Genomic DNA, 22257 nt, shown 5'->3' on the forward strand with positions numbered 1-22257 from the left:
AATAGTTGTGAATAATTAACAATATGTAATTGAATATGATCACGTGGTTTTCCTACATGTGCAACGTGGTAGCGTGGCCGAGCGGTCTAAGGCGCTGGATTAAGGCTCCAGTCTCTTCGGGGGCGTGGGTTCGAATCCCACCGCTGCCAGTAACCTTTTGTGCACCGTGTCCATCAGTTTATTCACTACATTTAAACATATTAAAGTCATGTGTGACGGCTGATGATACTCAGATTAGTGAAAATAAACAACGTGAGAAGTCGACCGTACCGTGGACTCGCTGTGCATTATGGGCACGGGCTCCTCCCCACGTGTCTGTGTGGAGCAGAGTCAACATGGTTACCGACACACTTCAGCTGTGTTAGTCACTTCTCCTAAACCTCTACGCACCACATTTTCTGGACTCCTCAGACACGGATGAGATAGCTAAAACTGTGCGGTGAAGTGTGCAGGTGAGAGCTGAATGTAGCGTGGATGCTGTTCAGGCTAAATCGGTGTGTTAACCCAGCGCCGGTGGCTGACTGTGTCTTATTTTGACTGGCATGTGTACGTTAGCACGCCAGGCTAGCATGCTAATGCTAGGCTAAAGTTGGCGTTAGCTAGTTGGGCTACTCTTACGCCGGCTACCTGCTTGCTAGCTAGTTTCGTTGCTCGCACATTTGTGTACAGGAAAGAGAAGCTTTGCGTTTGTTGTTCCTTGGCCTGATTTCTTTTACAGGTGAATATTTATGTGTCAGGTTGAGAAATTAACACGTAGTGTAGTTCAGGCCTGTGACAAGTGGTTGAAAGGTTTGCTGCTAGCATGCTAATGAAGCAAACCTAGCCAGTAATAGGACTTCTTCTCAGAGTATTTTCCTCTAATGAGTATTATAACAATATGAAATCTTTGCTGGATGTGTTAACTACATACAACGTTAGCCTCAACGTGTTTGCACGAAGAGAAGTCATTTAATGTGGATTGCATTGTCTTGCATCATGCGAGGTTTACCTAGCAGAGTGATAGCATCACTTGTCAGACTGTATTTATGCATCATGGTCTGATTGTGGACTGACCTTTCATGGTTTTCTCTTCTGAGCCATGCAGAATATGGACCTTCTGCTACACATTTCATGAAGACACAAACAAGCTAAATGTATGAAATCCTGATGTAACTTTCATATGCTTAATCACAGCCTTGCTGCTGCACCAGCTGAAACAGTCTGGGTGTAACTTTTTCACCTGGTAACAGTGACAGAGGTGTGAAGTTGTTCCTGTTACTCAGTTTGTTCTTTGCTTCCAGGTTGGATCTCTGAGATCTGCTGGCGCTCCTCTCCTGCTTCATCTCCTCCCTGTTCACATCAATATGGCCAGCGGGGATGATGATGACCCCATTATAGAAGAGGTTTGTCCATAAACTGAGGTTTAAGCATGAGGCTGGGGATGTCCTGATTCACAATTAATTAATCCTGCTAACAAGCCTGATATTCCTCTGTGCCGTAGACCACTGTTGTTGTCCACAACTATTAAAAACAAATCTCTAAGCCACACAGTTTAACAGATAAATATGAGCCAACTATCTTTTTACTGTTTTAGTAACGTTTGTTAAAACTACACTACCCAGCTGTTTTATGAAATTAAGCTAATTTACATCTCCAGTAATGATCTTGATGTTGAATGTCCAGACAGATTGGGAAATCACACAACTTAGAGAGAGTGACTGAAGCATTCGTTACACAAATGCAGAATAACATCTTCATTATCCCTTAAATTTGTTTTCCTCTGTCGGTTCATGTTAAGCTGATCTATTAACATTAGCTGCCGTGTTCTTTATTAGACAAGGGCTCGCAGGACATTTGACACAGTTTAGTATGCTCAACTCAGGGTGTCTGCTAATACTGGTTCCCCATCATACCAGTGCTCTCGTTTAGCCTAATTTAAAATCGGTACCACATAGTACTGGGATAGTATTTACATAAGGTAGTGTGAGTCCACAGATTGCCATGGTGCTGCACACTGTGTACATTAATGTAACCAATAGGAAAAACACAGAATTTTATGTTAACTTTTATTTACTTTAAAAGTAATATCAGTAACACCAAAATCACACATAAGCGGCATCAGAAACAATCAAACTTCTCGATCAAAAGGTTCCAAAGTCAAATGTTTACACTTATGCAAAGGCTTTGTAGAAAAGTCTGATCCACCAGTTCTACCAGGTCTGTATAGCTTTATAGTCGGAGAATAGCTTTGATCAGTGTTTCTCTTTCTTTTAGATTGATGTGTACCTCGCCAGAAGCCTTGCAGATAAGCTGTATCTTTTCCAGGTAATCTTATCTTTTGTTGTACTTAATGCTGATTCTGTGTGTCTGAGTGTCCCGAGTCGCTCACTAATCAACTTGTTGTTTTTGACACAGTACCCTGTCCGACCATCCACCATGACCTATGATGATGTCAACCACTTGGCGGCTAAGATTAAACCCAAGCAGCAAAGGGTAAAAAAAAGTCTCTTATCATCTACCAGTTTACAGGCTTTGCACAAAGTCTTTAATGTCTGGAAAATGCTTAATTTGAACTGTTTTTCAAGTTTGGAAAATTCTTGAATTCCAACAAACAGGTGTTTCATCTACATAATCGCTCATGTAAACCATAAATCTTAATTTAATATTTGAAATGAAATGATCCTGTTCTCATAGTTGTGTGTTGTTTGATGATACACAATGATTTTGGTATTGAGGAACTTTATTTTTTGTAATTTCACTGATAGTATCAATTTAGATGTGATGATGACGGCTTTGAGAGTCTAGAAATTTAAAATGTATGAAAAGTGCTTTAATTTTACGCTCAAAAAGCTGTAAACAATATTTGTAATGCTGTTTTTGTTGCCACCCACCATCCAGGTGGAGCTGGAAATGGCCATCAACACAATGAGTCCGAACTACTGTCGCAGCAAAGGAGAGCAGATCGCTCTGAATGTGGACGGCACGTCTTATGACGAAACCAACACCTACTCGGCGTATGTTGACTATTAAACCACATCTGCACTCACACTGCCAGTAACATGTTGTCTGTTACTGTCCATTGGCCAGTGTGAGCGAGTTATTACACACCTCCAGAGTTTTACAGCCAAATTTCAAAGAGGACTCCCATTGCCTCTAGTCTTTATGTTAAGCTAAGCATCCATCTCTTATTTTTCTTCTCCAGGAAAATGATGGACAAACAGACCTTTTCCTCCATCCAGGCCACCACCAACACCTCCAGATATGCTGCTGCTGTGTTTCGCAAAGGTCTGGTCTGATTCGTTGTCCACTTCAGCACCATGTTTGTGTTTTGGTTTGTCTACCCCTTTTTCTGCTGCTTGTAAACATGCAAAGTCACTCATATGTTGTCAGAGTCCATGTGAATATTTTATCAGTTCTTATCTGTGTTACACCCCAGAAGTTTACTGTGTGTTTACGCTGACAACAGCCAAATATGTCGGTGTGATCAACATCATTAAATGCAAACACGAGTCTGCAATCAGCCACTGCTGCAAAATCACTGTTCAAAAGTAAGATTTTGGTTTCTTTTTTGTGTTATTGTTTATGTCAATAGGCGAACTTCACGTCACACCTCTGACGGGAATCCTCCAGATGAGACCCAGCTTCTCTTATCTGGACAAAGCTGACAACAAAACCAGAGAGAGGGAGGCGGCCAATGAAGGTTTGTCTGCTTTTCATGTTTTTGATTTTGAAATGAAATCTATGAGATTTGAAATTGAAAAGTTTGATCAGGGCCACTGTGTGACTCTGGGTCTTATGTCTGCAGGTGGAGATTCATCCCAGGATGAAGCTGAGGAAGAAGCGAAGGCTATTACGGTGAAGACACTCACTAACACACACATGCTGACTCTGTGCGCCCATGTAAACCCACCATTTCTAAAGTTTGCGCTCTGCTCCAGGTGAGGTTTGCTCGTCCCGAGTCGGAGCAGGCCCGTCAGAGGAGGATCCAGTCCTACGAGTTCCTCCAGAAGAAGCAGGCAGAGGAACCTTGGGTTCACCTGCACTATCATGGTGCCAAGGTAGGGGGGCACTCCTCAGTAGGGCACCTCATTCCTGTTTTAAAGCCATTGGAATATGTGCTTTAACTATTAGTTTTGGGTCAGTGGGCAAACATGATGGAGCTCATATTTTCCTGTATTTGATGATGTCACACGTCTAGATCTAATTATGCTGCTGGGTAAGTTGTATTGTGTTGTAGCTGCTTCATCCTGAAGCAATTGTACCGTCAGTTTTGTCTTCATGTTGCCTTTATTTAATTCCAGGATGGGCGCTCAGAGCATGAAAGGCAGTACCTGTTCTGCCAGTCAGTGGATGCCTCAGAGAACTCGGAGCTGGTCAAAACTCCTAAGTGAGTATGAACAGATAAAATACTTTTCATTTGCTTGACATGAACTGGGAGGCTAGATTATCCCTTCTGTGCCTTATTATTGTTTTTATATTTGGTAACACAAAGCCAGTGCTTTCTTCCCCGATAGTCCATAATCATTTTAAAGGCCGATACTGAGATGTTAGATAAATTAACAAACTACCTGTTTGATCTGAAAATGCTCACCTCTCTCTCATCGACTGACTTCTTTTGTTCTTGTAGGGAATACCTGGCCATGCTGATGCCTCCTCTCGCAGAGGAAAAAGTGTAGGTGTTCCTCACATTTTTGTTTTCTGAGATTTGAACAGGGTGACATTTCCAGAGATGCGTCATTAATGACATTTTTCCGTTTGTCAGTGTGAAGCCTGTTGGTCCCAGTAATGTGCTCTCCATGGCTCAGCTCCGCACGCTGCCACTGGGAGACCAAGTCAAGACCCTGATGAAGAATGGTAGGCCACCATATTTAGACATGACTGATCACATATGTCAGTAGTAGGACTTTTCTAGAAATTGATCATAAGTCACGCATGCGTTCTTCGTATCGTATACAAGTCAATAAACATTTCCCATGCACTTTTTCTTGGTGCCAGATGGGGGCATTAAAGCATTAGTATGGATGCCTGACATGCTGTACGTGAAATGTACAGAATAACTGAATGCCTCCAAACACAAGTGCAGAGTTTTGCTGCTTTTTGTTGCCAAAAGTCTGGTTTTCAGTTTTCACTCAGATCTGCCTTTTGGTTTATGCTTGTATTCTTTACAACAACCTTTTGTCATTTGCTTTCAGTACATTTCTCATAATTCTGAACTGCATCCTATTTTATATCACGTCACCAGCATTCGCTTCGGTCGTCTTTCCTCTGACAGAAATATTCCATATTCCCTTCACTGTGTGTCCTCTCGTGTTTAGTCAAGGTGATGCCGTTTGCTAACCTGATGGGCCTGCTCGCCTCCGGCACAGACTCGACCTCAGCACTGCGCTGCATCCAACAGGTGGCGCTGCTGGTTCAGGGGAACTGGGTCGTCAAGAGGTGAGACTGAACAGCTTCAGTGCAGGTTAACAGAAAGTATTACACAGATTATAGGTGTTTTAATATGAGTTTTTAAAGTTACTTAGACACTAGAGCTCTGTAGATTACAAAAGCATGTGTGCTCTATATAAGATATTTATTTTTCATGTTAAACTCACTGGTGTGGCAGCTTAGTGATGTTTCTGCATTTTTCTTTTCCCAGTGATGTTTTGTATCCTAAAAACACCTGCAGTCCTCACAGTGGTGTCCCTGCTGAGGTGCTCTGTCGTGGCAGAGACTTTGTGGTGAGCTACTCTCTATGTACCCCTTTCTTTAATTAACCACATGAAACCATGAAGAGTAGTTCCTGATAATGCATTTTGTGTCTTTGTGATTCTGTTGATCCTTTTTGTAGATGTGGAGGTTCACTCTGGAGCGCTCTGTCATGAGGAAGGAGATTGCAGCCATCATCAAAGTAAGGATCACACAGCTGTAAACTGACTGACTGTTTCTGCTAGTTTCTGCTTGGTTTTTTTTTCATTGGAACTATTTTGTGCAATTTTACCATCTTGGGAATGTTTGAAAATTGCAAATTAGCAGTGAAAAACTTTGAGCCCTGCCCGGCTGAGACTTGTCTGGGTCCAGACTATCTGGTCCAGACGAGATAGTCTGAGTATCTCTGTCGAGCTGTTCTCAAGTTGTGCAGCAGAACCAAGGAGGAGTAATAGCAACATGTTTGTGCTGCCGAATAATATTCTTTGATTTGATTTACCCCCTTGATTAACAGATTTATTTTACATAGACAGCAATATCATTTTCAATATCACCAGACTTCGTAGTTTCTTTTACTTCATTCCGCTCCACTCTTAGAATCCTGGCAGAATTACTTAAAATGACTAAGATTCAGGCGAACACGTGGGTCTCTAGTGATTGGTTAAGGAAAATTGAATTCCCTTCCCCCATGGAAATCAGTAAAGAGTAAAGACCATGTCAGACTGAGGATGGAAATGGTGCCAAGTTGACATTTCTGTCTATCAGGCAGCGCTGAGGCTGCATTCATAGTAAATTAGTGTCTCGGGAGAGTCAACCTATTAACAAAAAAGTTTGATATACTTTCAGCTTTTTGACTTGGAGACTGACGATAGACAATTCTTTGCAGAATTAATTTTCTTTCTCTGCAAGTTTCCTCAAATAACGTGGGGATTAGATTCATTTGCATTAATTGTCGAGATTGTAAAACCACATTCCTGTTCAGAGCTACAGCCGGAGGGAGTTATTTGTGCGAGTGCAACCAAAACAAACTCCTCCACCTGGGACGCGCTCTGTGCCACCACAGTCTTTTATCGCTGTTTAGATGATGAGCAGCTTCATTGAAGCGGGAGCGCCTTTGAACGCTCGCTTGTTACTCGCTCCGTTCACCTCGAGGCTACAGTTTTTCCCTTTCATTCAGGTAAACAGAACTAACAACTTCTTCCTTGCATCTCTGTCAGCTTCCTCCAGAGGATGTGAAGGAGTTCCTGGAGCATGTGGCAGCTCCTCGAGTCAACCGGGGCTGGGAGTTCCTGTTGCCTACTGATGTAGACTTCATTAAAAAACACCCAGATGTTGCCCACAGGCAACACATGCTGTGGCTTGGCATCCAGAGCAAGTAGGTTACACTCAGAGCATCGGGAGGAATAGTTTTTATTTTTAAACTAATTAATCTGGACCTCCTTATCAGGGTTTTTGTGTCAACTGTAGAGTCAGTGAGCTCTTTAATTTGTAATCATCTCTCGTCTTTCCTTTTAAGGTTGGAAAAGGTCTTCAACTTCTCTAAAGAAGATTTCATGCCAAAGAATTCCCCTAAGCCTGGTGTGTACAGAGATGTGTTTGTAACGGCCGCCTTTCAATACATTGCATATTAAGTATTAAGTAATTAAGTATAGTTGATCTTACATGAGCGGATGTCTGTGTGTTGTTTTCCAGACCCTGTCCATGTCAGCGGTGAGCAGCGTCTGAAGATGGCTCATGAGCGTGCTCAAGAAAAACGGTCATCCCTACAGAAGGACCTGGACGCCAAACGGGCAGGAAGCAGCGTCCATGTCAAACAGGAACCCCTCAGCGACAAGGAGGATGAACCTATGGACACCACCTCTCCCCCATCCTCCTCCTCCATCCCCAACGGTTCCATCAATGGGTACCCCAGTGCCACCTCCCCCGGCTTTGATCACACTAATGGCAACGGAGGGAGTCCCACCAGCTCGGCGTCCCCGGAGCTACAGGAGTTTGTGATTAAGACTTTCAGGAAGCATTTTGTACTGACGCTGAATGAGTTTAAGAGGCTGCTTAACCTCCACCTGGCTTCCATGCCGGTGGGACGGAGCGTCTACCACTCCATCTCGGACCACATGCTACAGGACGCCATACTGCTCAGCCAGTGCAAACAGATAATGGTGCCTGTGAGTATTCAGGGAGGATGTGATCCTCTGCTGTCACAGCTCAGGATTTACGAGGTTTTGGATGTAAAACTGCGGTCGGATGTTCCCGTTTTCCTTCCTTCTCTCCATCTTTGTCTCATGTGTGTCTAATCACATTCCTGTAAAACGCTTTGAGGGAAGTGGGCGTGTCACAAAAGGTATCGGTGAGAAGATGAGGAAATATGAACCCAGGAGTCCAGTTTGAAGAATTATCAGGAGGCAAAACACAACAGTTAATACTACTTTCAGGCAGAATAACAATTTTTTTGATTGTTGGTCAGATAAAACGTCCACTTGAGCTCCCAGCAAATAATATGTAGACCCATTGATTAGTTTGGAGCACTAGTTGACACAATACTGCACAGTAAATGCTATGTTGTCTGCGTGGTTTGGATAATGTGAATAACATTATCTGTTACAGCTACAGTTAGTTGATCAACAGATATTTAACTATTATTAACTAGCTATTTTGACAATCGATTAATCATTGTAGTCATTTTTTATAAAAGCTAGTATTTATTTATTGATTAAATATATATTAATTTATAAATATAAGTTAAGTTAAATGAATAGCTATGAAGAAAGCTGTGTTCTTTGACGGCACAATTACTGATTTGAACACATGCTGATATTACTGATCATTTTTGAGGCGCTGATATCTAATAATTTGAGAGACTTTCACTCTTGTTGAACTATGAGTTGTGAAGCATGTCCCCCAGTACCAAACATTAGTAACTGACTTTAATTTATTAGGTCACTGTTTAAATCTGCTCAGACTAAGGGACACACCTGAGGAAGAAGCAGAACTGAGTGGTCCCTTGTTTCGCCAGCACATCTGGTTTTGTAGCACTGATGTTCCTTGTGTCTTTGACTAAAAGCTGCTGGCCGTCTGGTTAAAGCTGCCTCTGGGTGCTGGACAAGGGGGTTTTCTGCTGGCAGCTTGAATGCACCTATCAGTTTTCTCCGAATAACGACATTAACGGTCGTTTTGCTTGTGAGCTCTTTGTTACCTGTAAAGCAGTTGTGCACTGAAGCAACGCAAACCTGGTTCTCAGGTTCCACTCAAGTTCCAGCCGCCACCTGATACCTGTGTGTGCTTGCAGTGCGTTGGTCCGTCCTCTGCGTTGGCTGAGGTTGCTGTTTGTGGGCTTAATGTAGATAAGATGTAGTCTGTAATCATTGGTGGGTTTTTTTGCGTGGTGTGTTTACTCACAGGGCAGGGAGTCTGTGCCACTTAAGCATCCAGGGCTCCTGCCAGGACCGGCCCAGCCCTGTCCTGGCTTAGCTCTTATCCTGTCTGTCTGCCCTTGACGTTTGAGGATTTTGAACGCTGGAGGGGAGGGAATGGCTGGACGCCATCTTTGTTATGCAACAGATTATTAGCCCCAAAGCCAAGCTCATTACTGCCCAGCGAGGGATTAAGCCGGTTTGCTGCTTGCAAACACTGGCAGGTGAATCGCCCTCTACGTCTCTGTAAACATTGTCTGACAGTTGATAGACCAGTTTTGAGTCGGTGGGTTGTGTCTGGAGGATAATCTTGGTGTGGAGCGCTCAGCCTCAGTCCTTCTGGTTACAGCAGTGCTCTCTTCTTGCTTGGCATTTGGGCAAGAGACCAAATTAGGTGTTTGAGAGAAAGGAAAGCAATTAGACGTTGCTGATATTTGTTGACTGTTGCATGAAACAGCACTTACACTCTTGAATAAAGGTTTTGACGAACATGTAAGCCTTTTGTTATAAACACTTATGCCAGTTGAAACACAAACTTCTAGTCTCTCTAGAGTCTTGAAGTGTGGTGCATTTTGAGACAGGAAAGAAAATGACTTGGCTTAATTTCCTGCTCAGACTAGGTGGATTTTTAGGGATTTAAACTCCAAGGTTTTTCTAACATCACTGTTTTCTTCTAACTTTAGTTTCCTGCGCAGACCACAGCAGCCCCCGATGAACAGAAGGTGTTTGGTTTGTGGGAGACTGGAGAGGAATTTGACAAGGTAAACACCCATCACATAATGACATGTAACGTTCTTCCTGTCTTGCTCTACATGCAGACTTTTGCAGCTGAAACGCACTACAAACCACAAGTCAAAGCCTTCAGCGATAACTGGAGTTCACCTGAATTTCTGACACTGCAGTGGGCCGTGATTGGCTTAAAAGTAGGACATGGTTTTGCTTGTCAACCACAACTACAGTTAAGTAGAAAAGCTGCAAAGTGTGTTTTGTCTCTTTGTGAGAAATGGGAGGCAAAGACAGTTGATGCTTTGTGGTATTTAGAGCGTTTTAACTGCAGATGTCTGCACTAGACTTGCTTTTGTGAAATTTTCCCGAGACGACTCAGACAGAACATGTGATTGAGGTCAATAGCACTATTACAGCTGTACATTAAATATGAAAAACAAAAACTTGTAGTTTTATGTGGGCAGACTATTCTTTTGGGGGGTGACTGACTTCCAGGAATTAATACGAGTTAGCTTGCACTACTAGGTCTTTCACTTTGGGGGGGAAAAAAAAAAGATAAGTGGTTAATCGGTGATCTTGAGGTGCTAGTAGTCAGATTTTGTTGTTGGACACAGCCAGAGTAGCTCTTTTCCACTCTTTCTAGACTCTAAGCCAACCTGCTTCAAATTTGCAAAGTTGCATCGATCTCCTCAAAATGTCGGCGAGAAAGCAAATAAGCATGTTTCCCAAAATGTCAGACTACTCCTTTTAATTCATCCTTTGGTGTTCTTGTGTGTTTTTTTTTTTTGTTTTGTTTTTTTCCTGAAGCACCGCCGGCTGCTCTATGACCTGTTCACGAAGAACTACCGCGTCAGGAGGAACATGATACAGGCCAGACTGGCGCAGGAGGTCGAAGAGGTCTCTAAGGCGGACATTGACCGACTGCTCAATGTGAGATGGATGATGGGACTGAACATGCACCTTTTTTAAGGAGCTTTTTTAAAAATCTCTAGTCTAACCCATCCTCTGTCGTTCCAGGAGTGCTGCAGCAGCCACGGAGGGATGTGGTACCTCAAGGGGACGATACAGTCCTGACACTGTGAGCCTACCCCCTGCGGTCACCATCAGCCTATCAAATCCTCTCCCAGGTGTCCAGTGGGAGGGCAGTCAGACAGATGAGAGCCAATCGCAGCTCGCCCAGCTCTGCGGATGAACGATTGGAGAACAAAGATGTCAGCCGTCTGCTCTGCTCAGAAAGTGAAGCTTTTCTCGTTTCAGCTGAAGCATTTCTGACATTAACATGAGCACCCTGATGCAGCGCGGAGGATAGAAACTCCTCACATACTCACACCAAGAGCTGGAGTATCTGAGGAAAAATATGAATATAAAAAGATGAAATAGCAAGATATATATATATACGGTTTATCAGTAGAGTTTTTGGATTTATGATTTCATGTTTGAATAATTTTTGACTTAAACATTTACAGATCAGGATGGTGTTTACTATTGAAAGTAACCACGGCTCAAAGTGCTTTCATTTTACTCCTGATTTGTACTTTTTGCCAGAGAAAACACGTTTTACATTATCGCACCAACAAAGCAAACATTGTTTAAGGCCTTGTGGATTTAAAAAAGAAAAAGAAAAGAAGCAAACCTGATTTATTCTTCTCACATGGCTAAATATTTATTCCACCGAGCTTTAAGGTTGGATGATTAAAATTGCATTATTAAAACATTTAAAGGCACTTAAAGAAGTATCGCCGAACTCATGAGTCATAACTGACACAAAGCGTGACAACAAAATGATGCAAAAAGTCCTGAATGTCACTTTGCTCATGTTGTACAACTGAAATCACTTAATACTTCTGGCAATCATGGACCTGGAAATGGCTAAATCCAAACATCTAAATCCCCCACATTTCTGCATTATTCAGTCAACTTCTGTACTGACCTATCAAAAGGATCGAATGGCTTGTTTCTGGCTGAATGTACAGAGTTTCAGATGGTTTTCCTTTTTGAGAGAGACTGATTTTGACGGCCAATAAAGATGCAATTTTGAATATAAAAGTTTTGTCATATTTTGATCATAAATCTGTTGGGATTTAATCCGTCGCTCAAACAGGGAGGAGCGGATGTGGCGGTGCGATACAAACACTGTGGACCACCATCATGGGGGAGTTGTTGCTATGGATACACTGGTGTATCATCATGTGCTGCTATCTTGAGCCTCCATCTAAAGAGTTTCTGCCTGATGAGGCATTCAGGACAAACTCCCACTCATTCATACGCAGAATAACAGGAACAGCAACACGTTGAGTCTCACTGAGGCACTTAAGGACATTTAAGCCTTCAGAAGGAGAAATGTGAACCAAGATTTCTGCATTTCAGGCTAAATCTAGTGATACATCATCAAATTACAGTGGTGGTGTATTTTTTTTTTCATTGGTTTGTTACTTTACTCAATAAAGCCTGTAATGACTATTTGCTTTTGTTCTTTTGTCATTATTATACTCTGCTCCTTTCATTCAAGTTTTATACTTGTGACAATTTTACTTGGTACAATTTTGAGGTCCTTGTAACGAGTATTTCCATTTTCCACCACTTTGAACTTTTATTCCACTACAGTTCAGAGGCAAACATCAAGTTATTTTACAGTTAACTTAGATTACCAGTTACTTTGCATGCTCAGATTGAGTCTACAAAATTAACAAATGTAATATTAAAAATGAAAATAAAACCTTTTGATCCCTCAGGACAAATTCTCAAGATACCCAATAGATAAAGTGGTTGAAATTGGCTCCATCTTTACCGGCTTCGTTATTAGTGATTGCATGGCAGATTTTATCTGTAGAGCTCAGTACAGGATATAAAAGATATTTGCTTGCACAATGTGTTTCTCATAAGAAGTTATTTCACCACTGCGACAGTAGTTTTGCTCCACGTGGATTGGACTGTTTGACACAATAACAACTAACTATAGAAACTTTAATTTACATCAATCAGACCTTTGAATTTCTTATCATAGTTTAGTTCTTTTCGGGATATGATTCCAAGAAAATCAGTTAAATTCTGATGTGATCTGGTTTAGATCAGATTTATGTGATAATCAGGCTGTAATCAAACCTCCAAAGGAAAGGTGTCGATTTCAGGACAAACCTCTAATGACCTGTTAAAATAATATATCATGTCACACACTGACTGATGTCAAATATTTACTTATCCTCAAATTAATTTATTCCTAAAGGTTTACATGCCGTGTTTTCATTCTGATTTTAACTGATTCTTCGTCAGTCAGTTTTAGTTTCAGGCTGATGTGTTCATGGCTGACATCAGAGCACTTTTATCACACCAGATTGAATTAAACCTATTATATAACTCTCAAAGTGTATCAGTGATTTATGATCAAGTTTAACTCTGACATGTTCTCTATAAATAGCGTTTAATCTTGTTTTACAACAAGATGATCCAGCAACAAAGACACAAACCAGCCGACTCAGCTTGCTTCATGTTTTATGGCTCAGAGTAATAACAAAAACTATGAGGTCCAATCACGAAACAGGCAAAAACACATCGTACATACATACATACTGCAGATTATTCAGGTCTGGTAGCACATCACACTTGTTTTTAACTACACATGACAGAAATGTAAAGTGTCAGAAGAGCATGGACGATGCGAGTGCAATCCTAAAGTGCATCTCAATGTGATTTTACAAACTATGTGCACAGTCTTAAGCTTTACGAGGACACACACGAACATCAGGCAGCAAAAGCAACACAAGTGCTGCTGAGAAAAGCTTCTAATCATACATGGCTAATATATCAGGAGTCCGTTAATGCCATCACGACAGATTTACTCTTTTGGTGAACGTCAGAACTTCCCTTTAATATAACATTCACTCACAGTCATCTAATCTATCATACAATAATCAAGTATCATTTCTGAGAAATAAATGTTACAATTACAAAAAAGTAGTACTAGTATATTTTAGCACCTTTAATCACCAGCTTTTACTTCTAATCATATAAACTCCTTCACTGATATAACATCAGATGCTATGCTGGTTGTCGCCTTTAATGATGCAGGCAAAACTATGACCAGTAGCTGAAAAGAAAAAATAAATTATAAAGTTCACATTAGATCATAGGAGCTCAGTAAACAAAACAAACAGCAGATACAGTGATAACATTTACGTTTATGGATCCGTAATTTCCTATGACGTTTCCTGGAAAGAGCCGAGTAATTTGGGAGAAATTACAGGGAAAATACATGCAAGTTAATCAATATTTGTATAAATGAATGAAATGAAAATGTGAAAACAATACGACAATGTGAAAGGAGCTGCTCGGAGTGAGTAAAATAAACTTAATTCTACACATGTTGAATTGCCATATCATTTTATATTTAGACAAATATTTTTTACCCACTAAAATACTTTTCAGGTTACACTAGCAGTTAGGGCTGAAATAATTGGTTAATCAGTTGATTAACTGATCAACACAAAATTAATCAGCAACAATTTAGATTATTGATTAAGACATTTTTTAAGCCAAAATGTTTAAAAAAAAGAAAGAAAATCACTGGTTTCAGCTTCTCAAATGTGAATATTTGCTGGTTTCCTCAGTCTTATGTGACTCTTTCGCATTTTCTTTTTTTTTTCTGCATGTGGAGCTAAGCCGCTGTGCACTGACTAAAATACTTTTAGCTCAAACCAGCGATTTATTTAAAATCTAAGTTTAATAGTATTATAGTTAACAGTAATATTTTTTTCTAGGACATTACAGGAAACTACGGGCCCCTTAAAATAAAGTGTTACAGATGCAGCTTGTGAAAAATAGACCCAGAAATGATTTGCTCAGGAGCCTGTTTGTGAGGAGGGCTGTGCAAAGTGAGGTAGAGTGATTGTACAGTAGAGACGGCATCGATAGGCACTGGTGTTTCTGTGCAAAATGAGCCCCATCTGAGACATGAGCTGGTGGTGTTCGGCCCTCTTGTTCCTGCATCACTCTCATCTCTTCACCCTTTTGCGTGTTGGGCACCATTTCTGGGCAAATAACAAACAGTGTAAGTGTAAAGTGTCAGTTCCCTTCATGTGCTGCGCTAAAAGTCTTTCCAAAGAGTTGCTCTTGTACCTGGAAGACAATCATTAATCTTGCAGCAGATTTTTTTTCTTTCTTTTTTTTTTGGAGGAAACTAATGCAAAACAGGCAGCACTTCACCCGCTGAATATCTCCCTCTGTTTTTAATCAGGTCTTCTTTGGTTTTCTGAATACGGGAGAAAATTTCCCTGAAGAGTTCCTTGTACTCTGGCTGGTGAAAGTCCTCCATGTCTGTCAGTGCGGGATCAGCGGCGGCGAGGGATGCAGTCTGGACCGACTTGTGGATCTGCCCGTCCTGCTCCTCCTCCTGCATCCCCAGGTGGCAGCGCCGCAGCAGCTCGTCGTACTTCACCTGCAAGGCACTGTACTGGGCGTCGACCTCGTTGAGCAGCGAGATCCCGCGATACTTCACCACCTCTGCTCTGCGCACGCAGGAGCACTCGTGGTCGTAGATCTTGTCGGGAGAGTCAGGCGTCTGCATCACCTTCATCAGCCGCTCACTGTTCCAGCGCTTCAGGACCCAGGGGGTTTTAGCCACAGCTGCATCCCCTTCACTCTCCTCCTCCGGGTTGAGGAACATCGAGTTGTGCGGCAGGCTGTGGATGATGTCCGGCCTGCATCTCTTCGAGGACTCTGATTGCCAGAGCTGACGGAGCTCCTCGGCCTCACGCTCCAGCTCAGTCACTCTGGCCTGATGCAGAGAGAAAAAATAAAAAGATTCAGAGAAAAGGTCATGTCAGAGGGGAGCAACACAAACTGAGCCAACATGTTTCAGACCAGGAAAAAGTCATTGATGCATGTGACAGGAACGTTGTGTTTTTCTTGCTTCGTAGAAGAAGACAAGTTGAATGTTGGTGTATTTTTAGATTGAAGCTTTACACAGAACCACATTGCAGATGTTCAGTGGAAACCTCAAACCAAGCATTTTTCATTTTAATGGTTTTAATGGACAAAGTGGAGCTAAATAATTTCTTTATTCTTTAGAGAAACATATGAATTTAAAGGATAATTCCAATTTTTTTGCATATTTGGTCTTATTTTTGCAGTTTTGGCCATGAAAGGTGTTCAAAGTAATCGCTGAGATCTGAACATGCAACAACAAATAATGTAGTCTAGGGCAACAAACACGAGCGTCATTACTATTGATTGGAATCATAGCTAAAACTATGAAAATGGTAAATGGTCTGTACTTGTATAGCCTTTCCAGTCTTTTCTACCCCTCAAAGTGCTTGATAGTACTCTCACACACCATTTATAGAGTGATGGGAGGCGGCCAACCCTCAGGTGGAAACTAACCCACACACATTCACACTTGCCCAATGACTCCTCAACATGCCGACTGGAGGAGGCAGGGATTGAACCTGGATCTTCTGATCCGCTCTACCTCTGAGCCACAGCTGGAGTTACCAAAGTATTGGACACATTTAAATTTTGACCCAGAGATGGTCCCAAGACTGTAAAAGGTATTACAATTCATCTTAAGGGGAACATGAATGTCTACACGAAACTTCATTGCAATCCCTCCCATAGTTGATTAGAAATAAAATAAAAACACTGATGTCAAACACTGATGGTGGTGCTAGAGGAAAAGTCAGGGGATCCTTTATGGCGGTAGGATTTATCCTCTAGGGACCATGAATGACTGTACACAATTTTACAGCAATTAGTTGTTGACCCATTTCAGTCTGGACCAATGTGGTGGACCTACATTTCTATCCTTGGAGCCTTACCGCTAGCACGGCCAAAAGCTTGTGCATGTGTGCTGTGAAAACAGACGCAGAGGTGAGAGACGTCCGTCAGACGTACCTGATACCCCGCCATCCCTGCCAGCTGCTGCTCCAGCGCAGCATTTTCTCCGGCGAGCAGCTCGGCCTCTCGCTCTGAGTCCTCCCTCCGGGCGCGTTCACTGGCAAACTGAGTCTGGAGGGTGCGGAGGGATTGTCGTAGTGACGCCTGCTCCTCCTCATGCCACGACATGTCGGAAGACTTGAGGTCATCTGACGGTTCCTCTGGGTCATACTCGTACCTGCACCGAGACACCAAGACCGTTTCAACCATATGCATTTCTTCAAACACACATGCATTTTCTTAATTTTCGATATGATAAATGTTGATGAAATTTGTTGTCAAGTAGGCTATATCAGTCTTCTAAAGGCACAGTCCAACATTTTTATTATTATTCTCTTTCTTTCTGAGAGTTCAATGAGCAGGTTCATAGTACTCATAAACATAAACCAATAAATCAAGATAAAGGACAAATAAAATTTTGGTGATGATGAAGCCACCTGATTTAGTGACTTAGTAATACATACTGTCATGTTTAAATCTATAGAAAACTTCCTAATTTTGGTAAATGTCTGACAAATAGTGTTGGGAATTTAAAGTAATCAAAAGCCAATTGTAGTTTATTTAATTTTTTGCCTATATTTCTCTTACTCTACTGTATCCATTTGTCTCAGATATCTATGTTTTTACTTTTTTTTTACTTTTCACAAGTATATTGTGTGTATATACAATGATTTTGCTTGAATAAAACATACCAATATACAGTTGAAAACAAAAAAACCCCATAAAAACTTATGTTTGATGTTGAATAAGAAACAGCAGAAGGGAAGAAGGGGAAGGAAAGCACGCTCGGCGAGGAATCAAGAGCATATCAGTAGATTAGAAATCAGCTGAGGAATCAATTGCAGAGAGATATTGAGCTCAGACTTTGACCTCTTTCCCTCCAACTTCACCTAGCAAACTGCACACAGAGGTCAGCTCTCTGTCATGTTTATCAGTGAGCCAAACATCCCTCTGACCTGGATGTTTTGAGGGTCCTAACAGTCCTAACTGGATTACACACAGACTAAACACAGGCACTGAATGAACCTGTCACACTACAGGGCGGTCCAGGCCTACAGGAAGTGACCACAGCATGAAACATTCAGGGTAAGACTGCAGTGAGGTGGACGTGGACGGCTGCCAGCGAGTAGGATTAGCACCCATAGGGGGGAGCTAAAGCCAGGAGGACTCAGTGGAGGATTTGCCGCTCCCCTTCTTGAAGCTTACAAAGAGCTGCTGAATGACAATGGAATTAAGATTTTTTTTTTTTTTTTTTTTACCAGGTTAAGAAATAAGACAACAAAAACAAATGTTCTTTCATCCCTTTTTTGCTCACAGCTCTCAGAGACACTGAGAAAAGCAGCAAATGTTTACACTCAACAATCTAAAACCAGGGAATGTTTGTTTCCAGAGAGACTTCCAGGTTGTATCCTACACTGAGAAGGAGTTTGCACGTTCTCTCTGTGCTCGCGTTTGTTACAGGTTAAGTTAATTGGTGACTCTAAATTGACCGTAGGTGTGAACGGTCATTTGTCTCTATGTGTCAGCCCTGTGTTTGCCTGGCGACCAGTACCCTGCTTCTCGCCAGATGGCGGGGACCCTTAAGGAAAAGCGGTTGAATTAAACTGTTCTTTCCAGGTCCAATAAAATACCCACACAGTATTCGAGAGGCCTCACCTGAGTGTGTTTTGCAGCTCTGTCAGGCAGGACACGCTCTGAGTGCTGCGAGGCGGCCACTTCTCTCTGCATGGACGCCTCTGAGGCTGACAAGTACTCAGCTTCAGGTCTTCCACCTGATGCTGCAGCTCCTCCACCTGCGTCTGCAGCAGCTCCACCGTTTCCGTCAGCCTGCAGAGAGAAAACACAGCTCTGTTAGCTCACTGATGAGGGACGATTTAGTCCAGAAACTGGACAAAACCGCTCATAAACACTTTTCTGGAGCAGATAGTCTCCCATCTTACCCCTGGATCTTCTGCTGGGCCGTCCTGTTGTCCAGGACCAGTTTGCGGTTGCTCTGCTCCAGCTCTCGGGCCGACACGTCCAGCTGCTCGTACACTTTAGCATGCTGGTCGTTGACCTGCCTGAGGAGGTCCACCTGCTTCGTCAGGTACTAGAGGAGAGACAGAGGAAGAGTAGAGATGAGAGACAATAAAAGTAATTAATTTCACACAGAGAGATGCAACAAAACCTGCATCATAAAAAGACAAAAAAACAGAAACATTAAAACACCACAGAAAGGATTCAAAAATAAAAGATAGGTAATAAAAGATGTTGTATGAGGGGCTAATTTCACCAGAACAAAGAGAGTTTGTATCTTAAATCACATTTTTACTACAAAACAGAAAATGTCAAAAATAAGTAGGTCAGCCTGGCAGCAGATAGTGATTTATTTCTAATGGTGCTCATAAGGGAGCCAAGCCTGGATTAATATCACTATTATTATTACTATGAATGAGATGTTTTAGTTGCTGATTTTGCTAAGTCTCCATCAGTGGGTCCTTTAAGGAACAATTTCTTTAAGCTGAGTTATCTTATCAGCCGTTGCAGCCAGGACACGTTGAACCTTTCGTCATCTAATCTGCCTGCTGAACATCAACAGACAGAAAAAAAAAAAAAAAAAAAACACTGAACATTAACTTCACAGTGACAACAGAGCAGCCGTCAGCAGCTCAGTGTGAGACTACACAGACACGCGTGTCAAGGTTTAACAGGCTAGCTCTATTTTTACAGGTTATCTTCATGGCATTCCTGCTTTTTTACAGGCCTTTTCTTTCCAGTAAAGAGTGACAGTGAAGCAGGTAATTAATTGCAACACAGGTCATGAGCTGGAATCAGACATGTGACGTCACAAGTCTCCAGAGGACGTCTTATGGGATTAAAACTGTCAGTGACAAGAGGGGAAGGATTTAGTGCCAGACTGACTTCTACTTATTACAACCAAATAAAAATAGTCCTGAAAACTGGAAGACATGCAAAACCTAAAGCTAAACGCAGAGTTTGTGTAACTCTACTTTGAAATAAGATGTTTTACTGATGATTTGGTTAAAAAGTCAACGCATGCATCTTTCTAAATCTGCACACAAGAAAAGAGAGAAGTCGTCTGACACAAGAAGGAACAACACATCCACGTTATTTTCTTCATTTATATACATTCATATAACCCAACATATAATAAACTATGATTCGATCTGTTATCAAACTTTCCACAGCCATGTTAATACACGAAAAACAGCCACAGACAGTAAATTATTGCAACCCAATAACAATAACACCTAGAATTTCCTTGTTGGAGACCTGATACTTTTTAAAGTAAGTTTATCAATGCATAACTCAGCGAATAATGTTTTATTTCCATCTTTACTAAATTCACAATCAACTTTAGTTTCTTTTTTTAGGGGAATTTTCTAAAAGTGTAAACAGCTCAATGATGTTTTTTTTAAACCAGAACATGTAGAATGTAGCCCTGAGTCCTGTCCACAGGTAACAAGCAGCAAGTTGCCTGAAAACCAAAATCAGAGCCACAAAAAAACACTGAAAATCACTGATGCTTGTAAACTTCTGCATGTGTGATTTTGTTTGGCTGGACAGTAAGAAGACACCATTTAGGTGTAAATAGAGCAATGTCTCTTCATCTCCAGTGGAAACTGAACAGCAGCATTTTATTTTTCCTTTTAGGCTAATTTGAGGACTTTGCAAAGCAAAATAAAAATCTCACGGTGCAATTTATGTCTGCATTTAAGAAAGAAGGAGAGGAAGGAAGGAAATCAGCACTTTGTGAACAACAGCAGGACAATTAGACCACTTTTCCCAGGATATCCCTCTCATTTACAGCTTTTTTGCAGCTCTTTAACAGCAAATTTTAGGATGAAAGCTACAAAGTCGGCTGATGGAACGGTGGACAGACGTGTCTTTACCTCAATCTCCTGCAGTTGTTCCTGGTTGGTGGAGTACATCTGCTGCAGGCCCTGCTCCAGCTCCCTGTTTCGCTCCAGGAGAGTCTTCCCGAGCTCGGCGGCCAGCTGCAGGTCTGCAGGGGAGACGGAGAGAGGGACCACAAGTGCTTCAGCGCTCATAGTTTAGTCTCACTGATGGACACAGGAGGACTTTACAAGCAGCTTTGGGAGCTTTTGTCGCTGTTGGCAGGAGTCCAGTAACCCACTTTTTAAAATTTGTGCCAACAGGGATTATCCACCTTTATGAACAGAGTATTCAAAGCATGCTTGTTATTTCTTAGGTATCTATTAATTTACACGACTCAGACAATTAACAAGCCACTCATTGGCTGCCTTTCCTTCATCAAAATATATAAAAAAGACATCCTATATGATAAAAATGACACAAATGGCTTGAAAATGTTGGCAGCAGATATTGCACACAGATGAATAAGCTTTAGTGTGAAATCATGCAACAAAGACAAAAGAGGTGAGTGGAGTCAAAGCCACTTCTTCTTCACAATCAGACCTTTTCTGTTTTTTCACTTTGCCGCATATGTGCACATCCTGCTGACTGCTGCCTTTTCCTGCAGCCTGTCAAGGTGCTTCATGTCCACCACAACAGCTTGTGGACCAAATACATAAAACACCCTGATTAAAAATAATAAATATTACAGGTTCACAAACCCACATAGAAACTCCTATGGATTTAACCTTCTGTGCGCCTGCAGGGTTTAATAGTGAGCTACAGTGCGAGGCATGAATTGAATGTCCTGTTAGTCCCTGTGCTGCAGCTGTAATGTCCCTGTTTGGTTATTTAACTAATAAAGGATCAATATGGTTCTTTATCTTCAAGGCCTCAGACACAAAGACTGAAAAGGTAACTGTACCATGTTCAAGGTCTTGCTTGTCGTACCACGGTTCCTCTTCCTTGATCTCAAATTCTTCCTCCACAATCATGTCTGTCAACATCTCCACGGGTCAAACTCAGTCACGCAGCGTGAACGTGGATCCGGTTCTTGGACATGACAAAGACGCTGTTTAATAAAGCGCTGATGGACGCAGCAGTCCGCCTCCTCCCCGCCGATGTCTGCACGCCTGCAGCCGGCACCGGTGAGCTCTCACCCCCGGACAGACAGACCGACTGAATGACTGACTGACTGACTGACAGACAGACAGACTGGCTCTCTGCTGCGTGGAGGGCATGTTTCCGGTTCATAATTTCGAAATAAAAGCAGCATTTCAAAAATGTTGTATGCTTCTAAAAAAGCAGCATCAACCTTGTGAAAACTTGTAAATGAAACAAATGGGATGAATTTAAAAATGACCGCAGACATAAAATCAGCAGTTTGAACCATAAAGACTGTAGTCACATACAGTATGATTAAAGGGTTAGAATGGTAAACATGAAGCACAATTCCAATTGTTAAAATGTTATTTTGATGATTTAGATATGTCTAAATTAATATTCTTATTCATAACTTAAGCTGCCGCAATTAATAAATACATGTTTTTCAATGTGAATGAATTGTGTTTTTCAGAACGTTCATGTTGACTTCTCAATGTTAATGAAAATTATGATTGAAAAAATATGCTCAATTGATGTAATGTAACAC

At 41.7% G+C, this 22257-nt stretch overlaps 2 protein-coding genes and 1 non-coding gene across 3 annotated transcripts; 2 read left to right on the forward strand and 1 right to left on the reverse strand.

The window, feature by feature from the left end:
- Positions 1–67: 67 nt before the first annotated feature.
- trnal-aag (transfer RNA leucine (anticodon AAG)) lies at positions 68–149 on the forward strand. Its single transcript has one exon. It is a non-coding gene; the product is annotated as a tRNA-Leu (tRNA).
- A 173-nt stretch (positions 150–322) lies between these two features.
- Positions 323–12263, forward strand: polr3e (polymerase (RNA) III (DNA directed) polypeptide E). The gene is made up of 21 exons (XM_070852470.1): positions 323–452; positions 1281–1382; positions 2254–2304; positions 2395–2472; positions 2878–2993; positions 3182–3264; positions 3572–3679; positions 3785–3834; positions 3918–4037; positions 4281–4366; positions 4607–4651; positions 4742–4833; positions 5295–5415; positions 5618–5699; positions 5810–5869; positions 6885–7042; positions 7184–7245; positions 7360–7832; positions 9761–9838; positions 10611–10733; positions 10821–12263. Exons 2-21 carry the CDS (start codon positions 1344–1346, stop codon positions 10875–10877), a joined length of 2082 nt encoding a protein of 693 aa, XP_070708571.1. The 5' UTR covers positions 323–452; positions 1281–1343; the 3' UTR covers positions 10878–12263.
- Positions 12264–14756: 2493 nt separating this feature from the next.
- Positions 14757–21616, reverse strand: LOC139219922 (cerebellar degeneration-related protein 2-like). The gene is made up of 6 exons (XM_070851932.1): positions 21532–21616; positions 20624–20736; positions 18671–18819; positions 18387–18557; positions 16689–16908; positions 14757–15573 (listed from the first exon to the last, which is right to left on the reverse strand). The coding sequence occupies exons 1-6, from the start codon at positions 21611–21613 to the stop codon at positions 14977–14979; spliced, it is 1332 nt and encodes a 443-aa protein (XP_070708033.1). The 5' UTR covers positions 21614–21616; the 3' UTR covers positions 14757–14976.
- Between the last annotated feature and the right edge of the window lie 641 nt (positions 21617–22257).

The sequence above is a fragment of the Pempheris klunzingeri genome, chromosome 20 (assembly GCF_042242105.1).
Source record: "Pempheris klunzingeri isolate RE-2024b chromosome 20, fPemKlu1.hap1, whole genome shotgun sequence".
NCBI lineage: Eukaryota > Metazoa > Chordata > Actinopteri > Acropomatiformes > Pempheridae > Pempheris > Pempheris klunzingeri.

Coding starts and splice junctions, on each gene's coding strand:
- polr3e (XM_070852470.1), top strand. CDS start 1,344: ATGGCCAGCGGGGATGATGATGACCCCATTATAGAAGAG. Junction 3,680..3,784: donor GAGGGAGGCGGCCAATGAAG/GTTTGTCTGCTT, acceptor TTATGTCTGCAG/GTGGAGATTCATCCCAGGAT. Junction 10,734..10,820: donor ACATTGACCGACTGCTCAAT/GTGAGATGGATG, acceptor CTGTCGTTCCAG/GAGTGCTGCAGCAGCCACGG.
- LOC139219922 (XM_070851932.1), bottom strand. CDS start 21,613: ATGTTGACAGACATGATTGTGGAGGAAGAATTTGAGATCAAGGAAGAG. Junction 18,820..20,623: donor AACAACTGCAGGAGATTGAG/GTAAAGACACGT, acceptor TCTCTCCTCTAG/TACCTGACGAAGCAGGTGGA. Junction 18,558..18,670: donor GCCCAGCAGAAGATCCAGGG/GTAAGATGGGAG, acceptor TTCTCTCTGCAG/GCTGACGGAAACGGTGGAGC.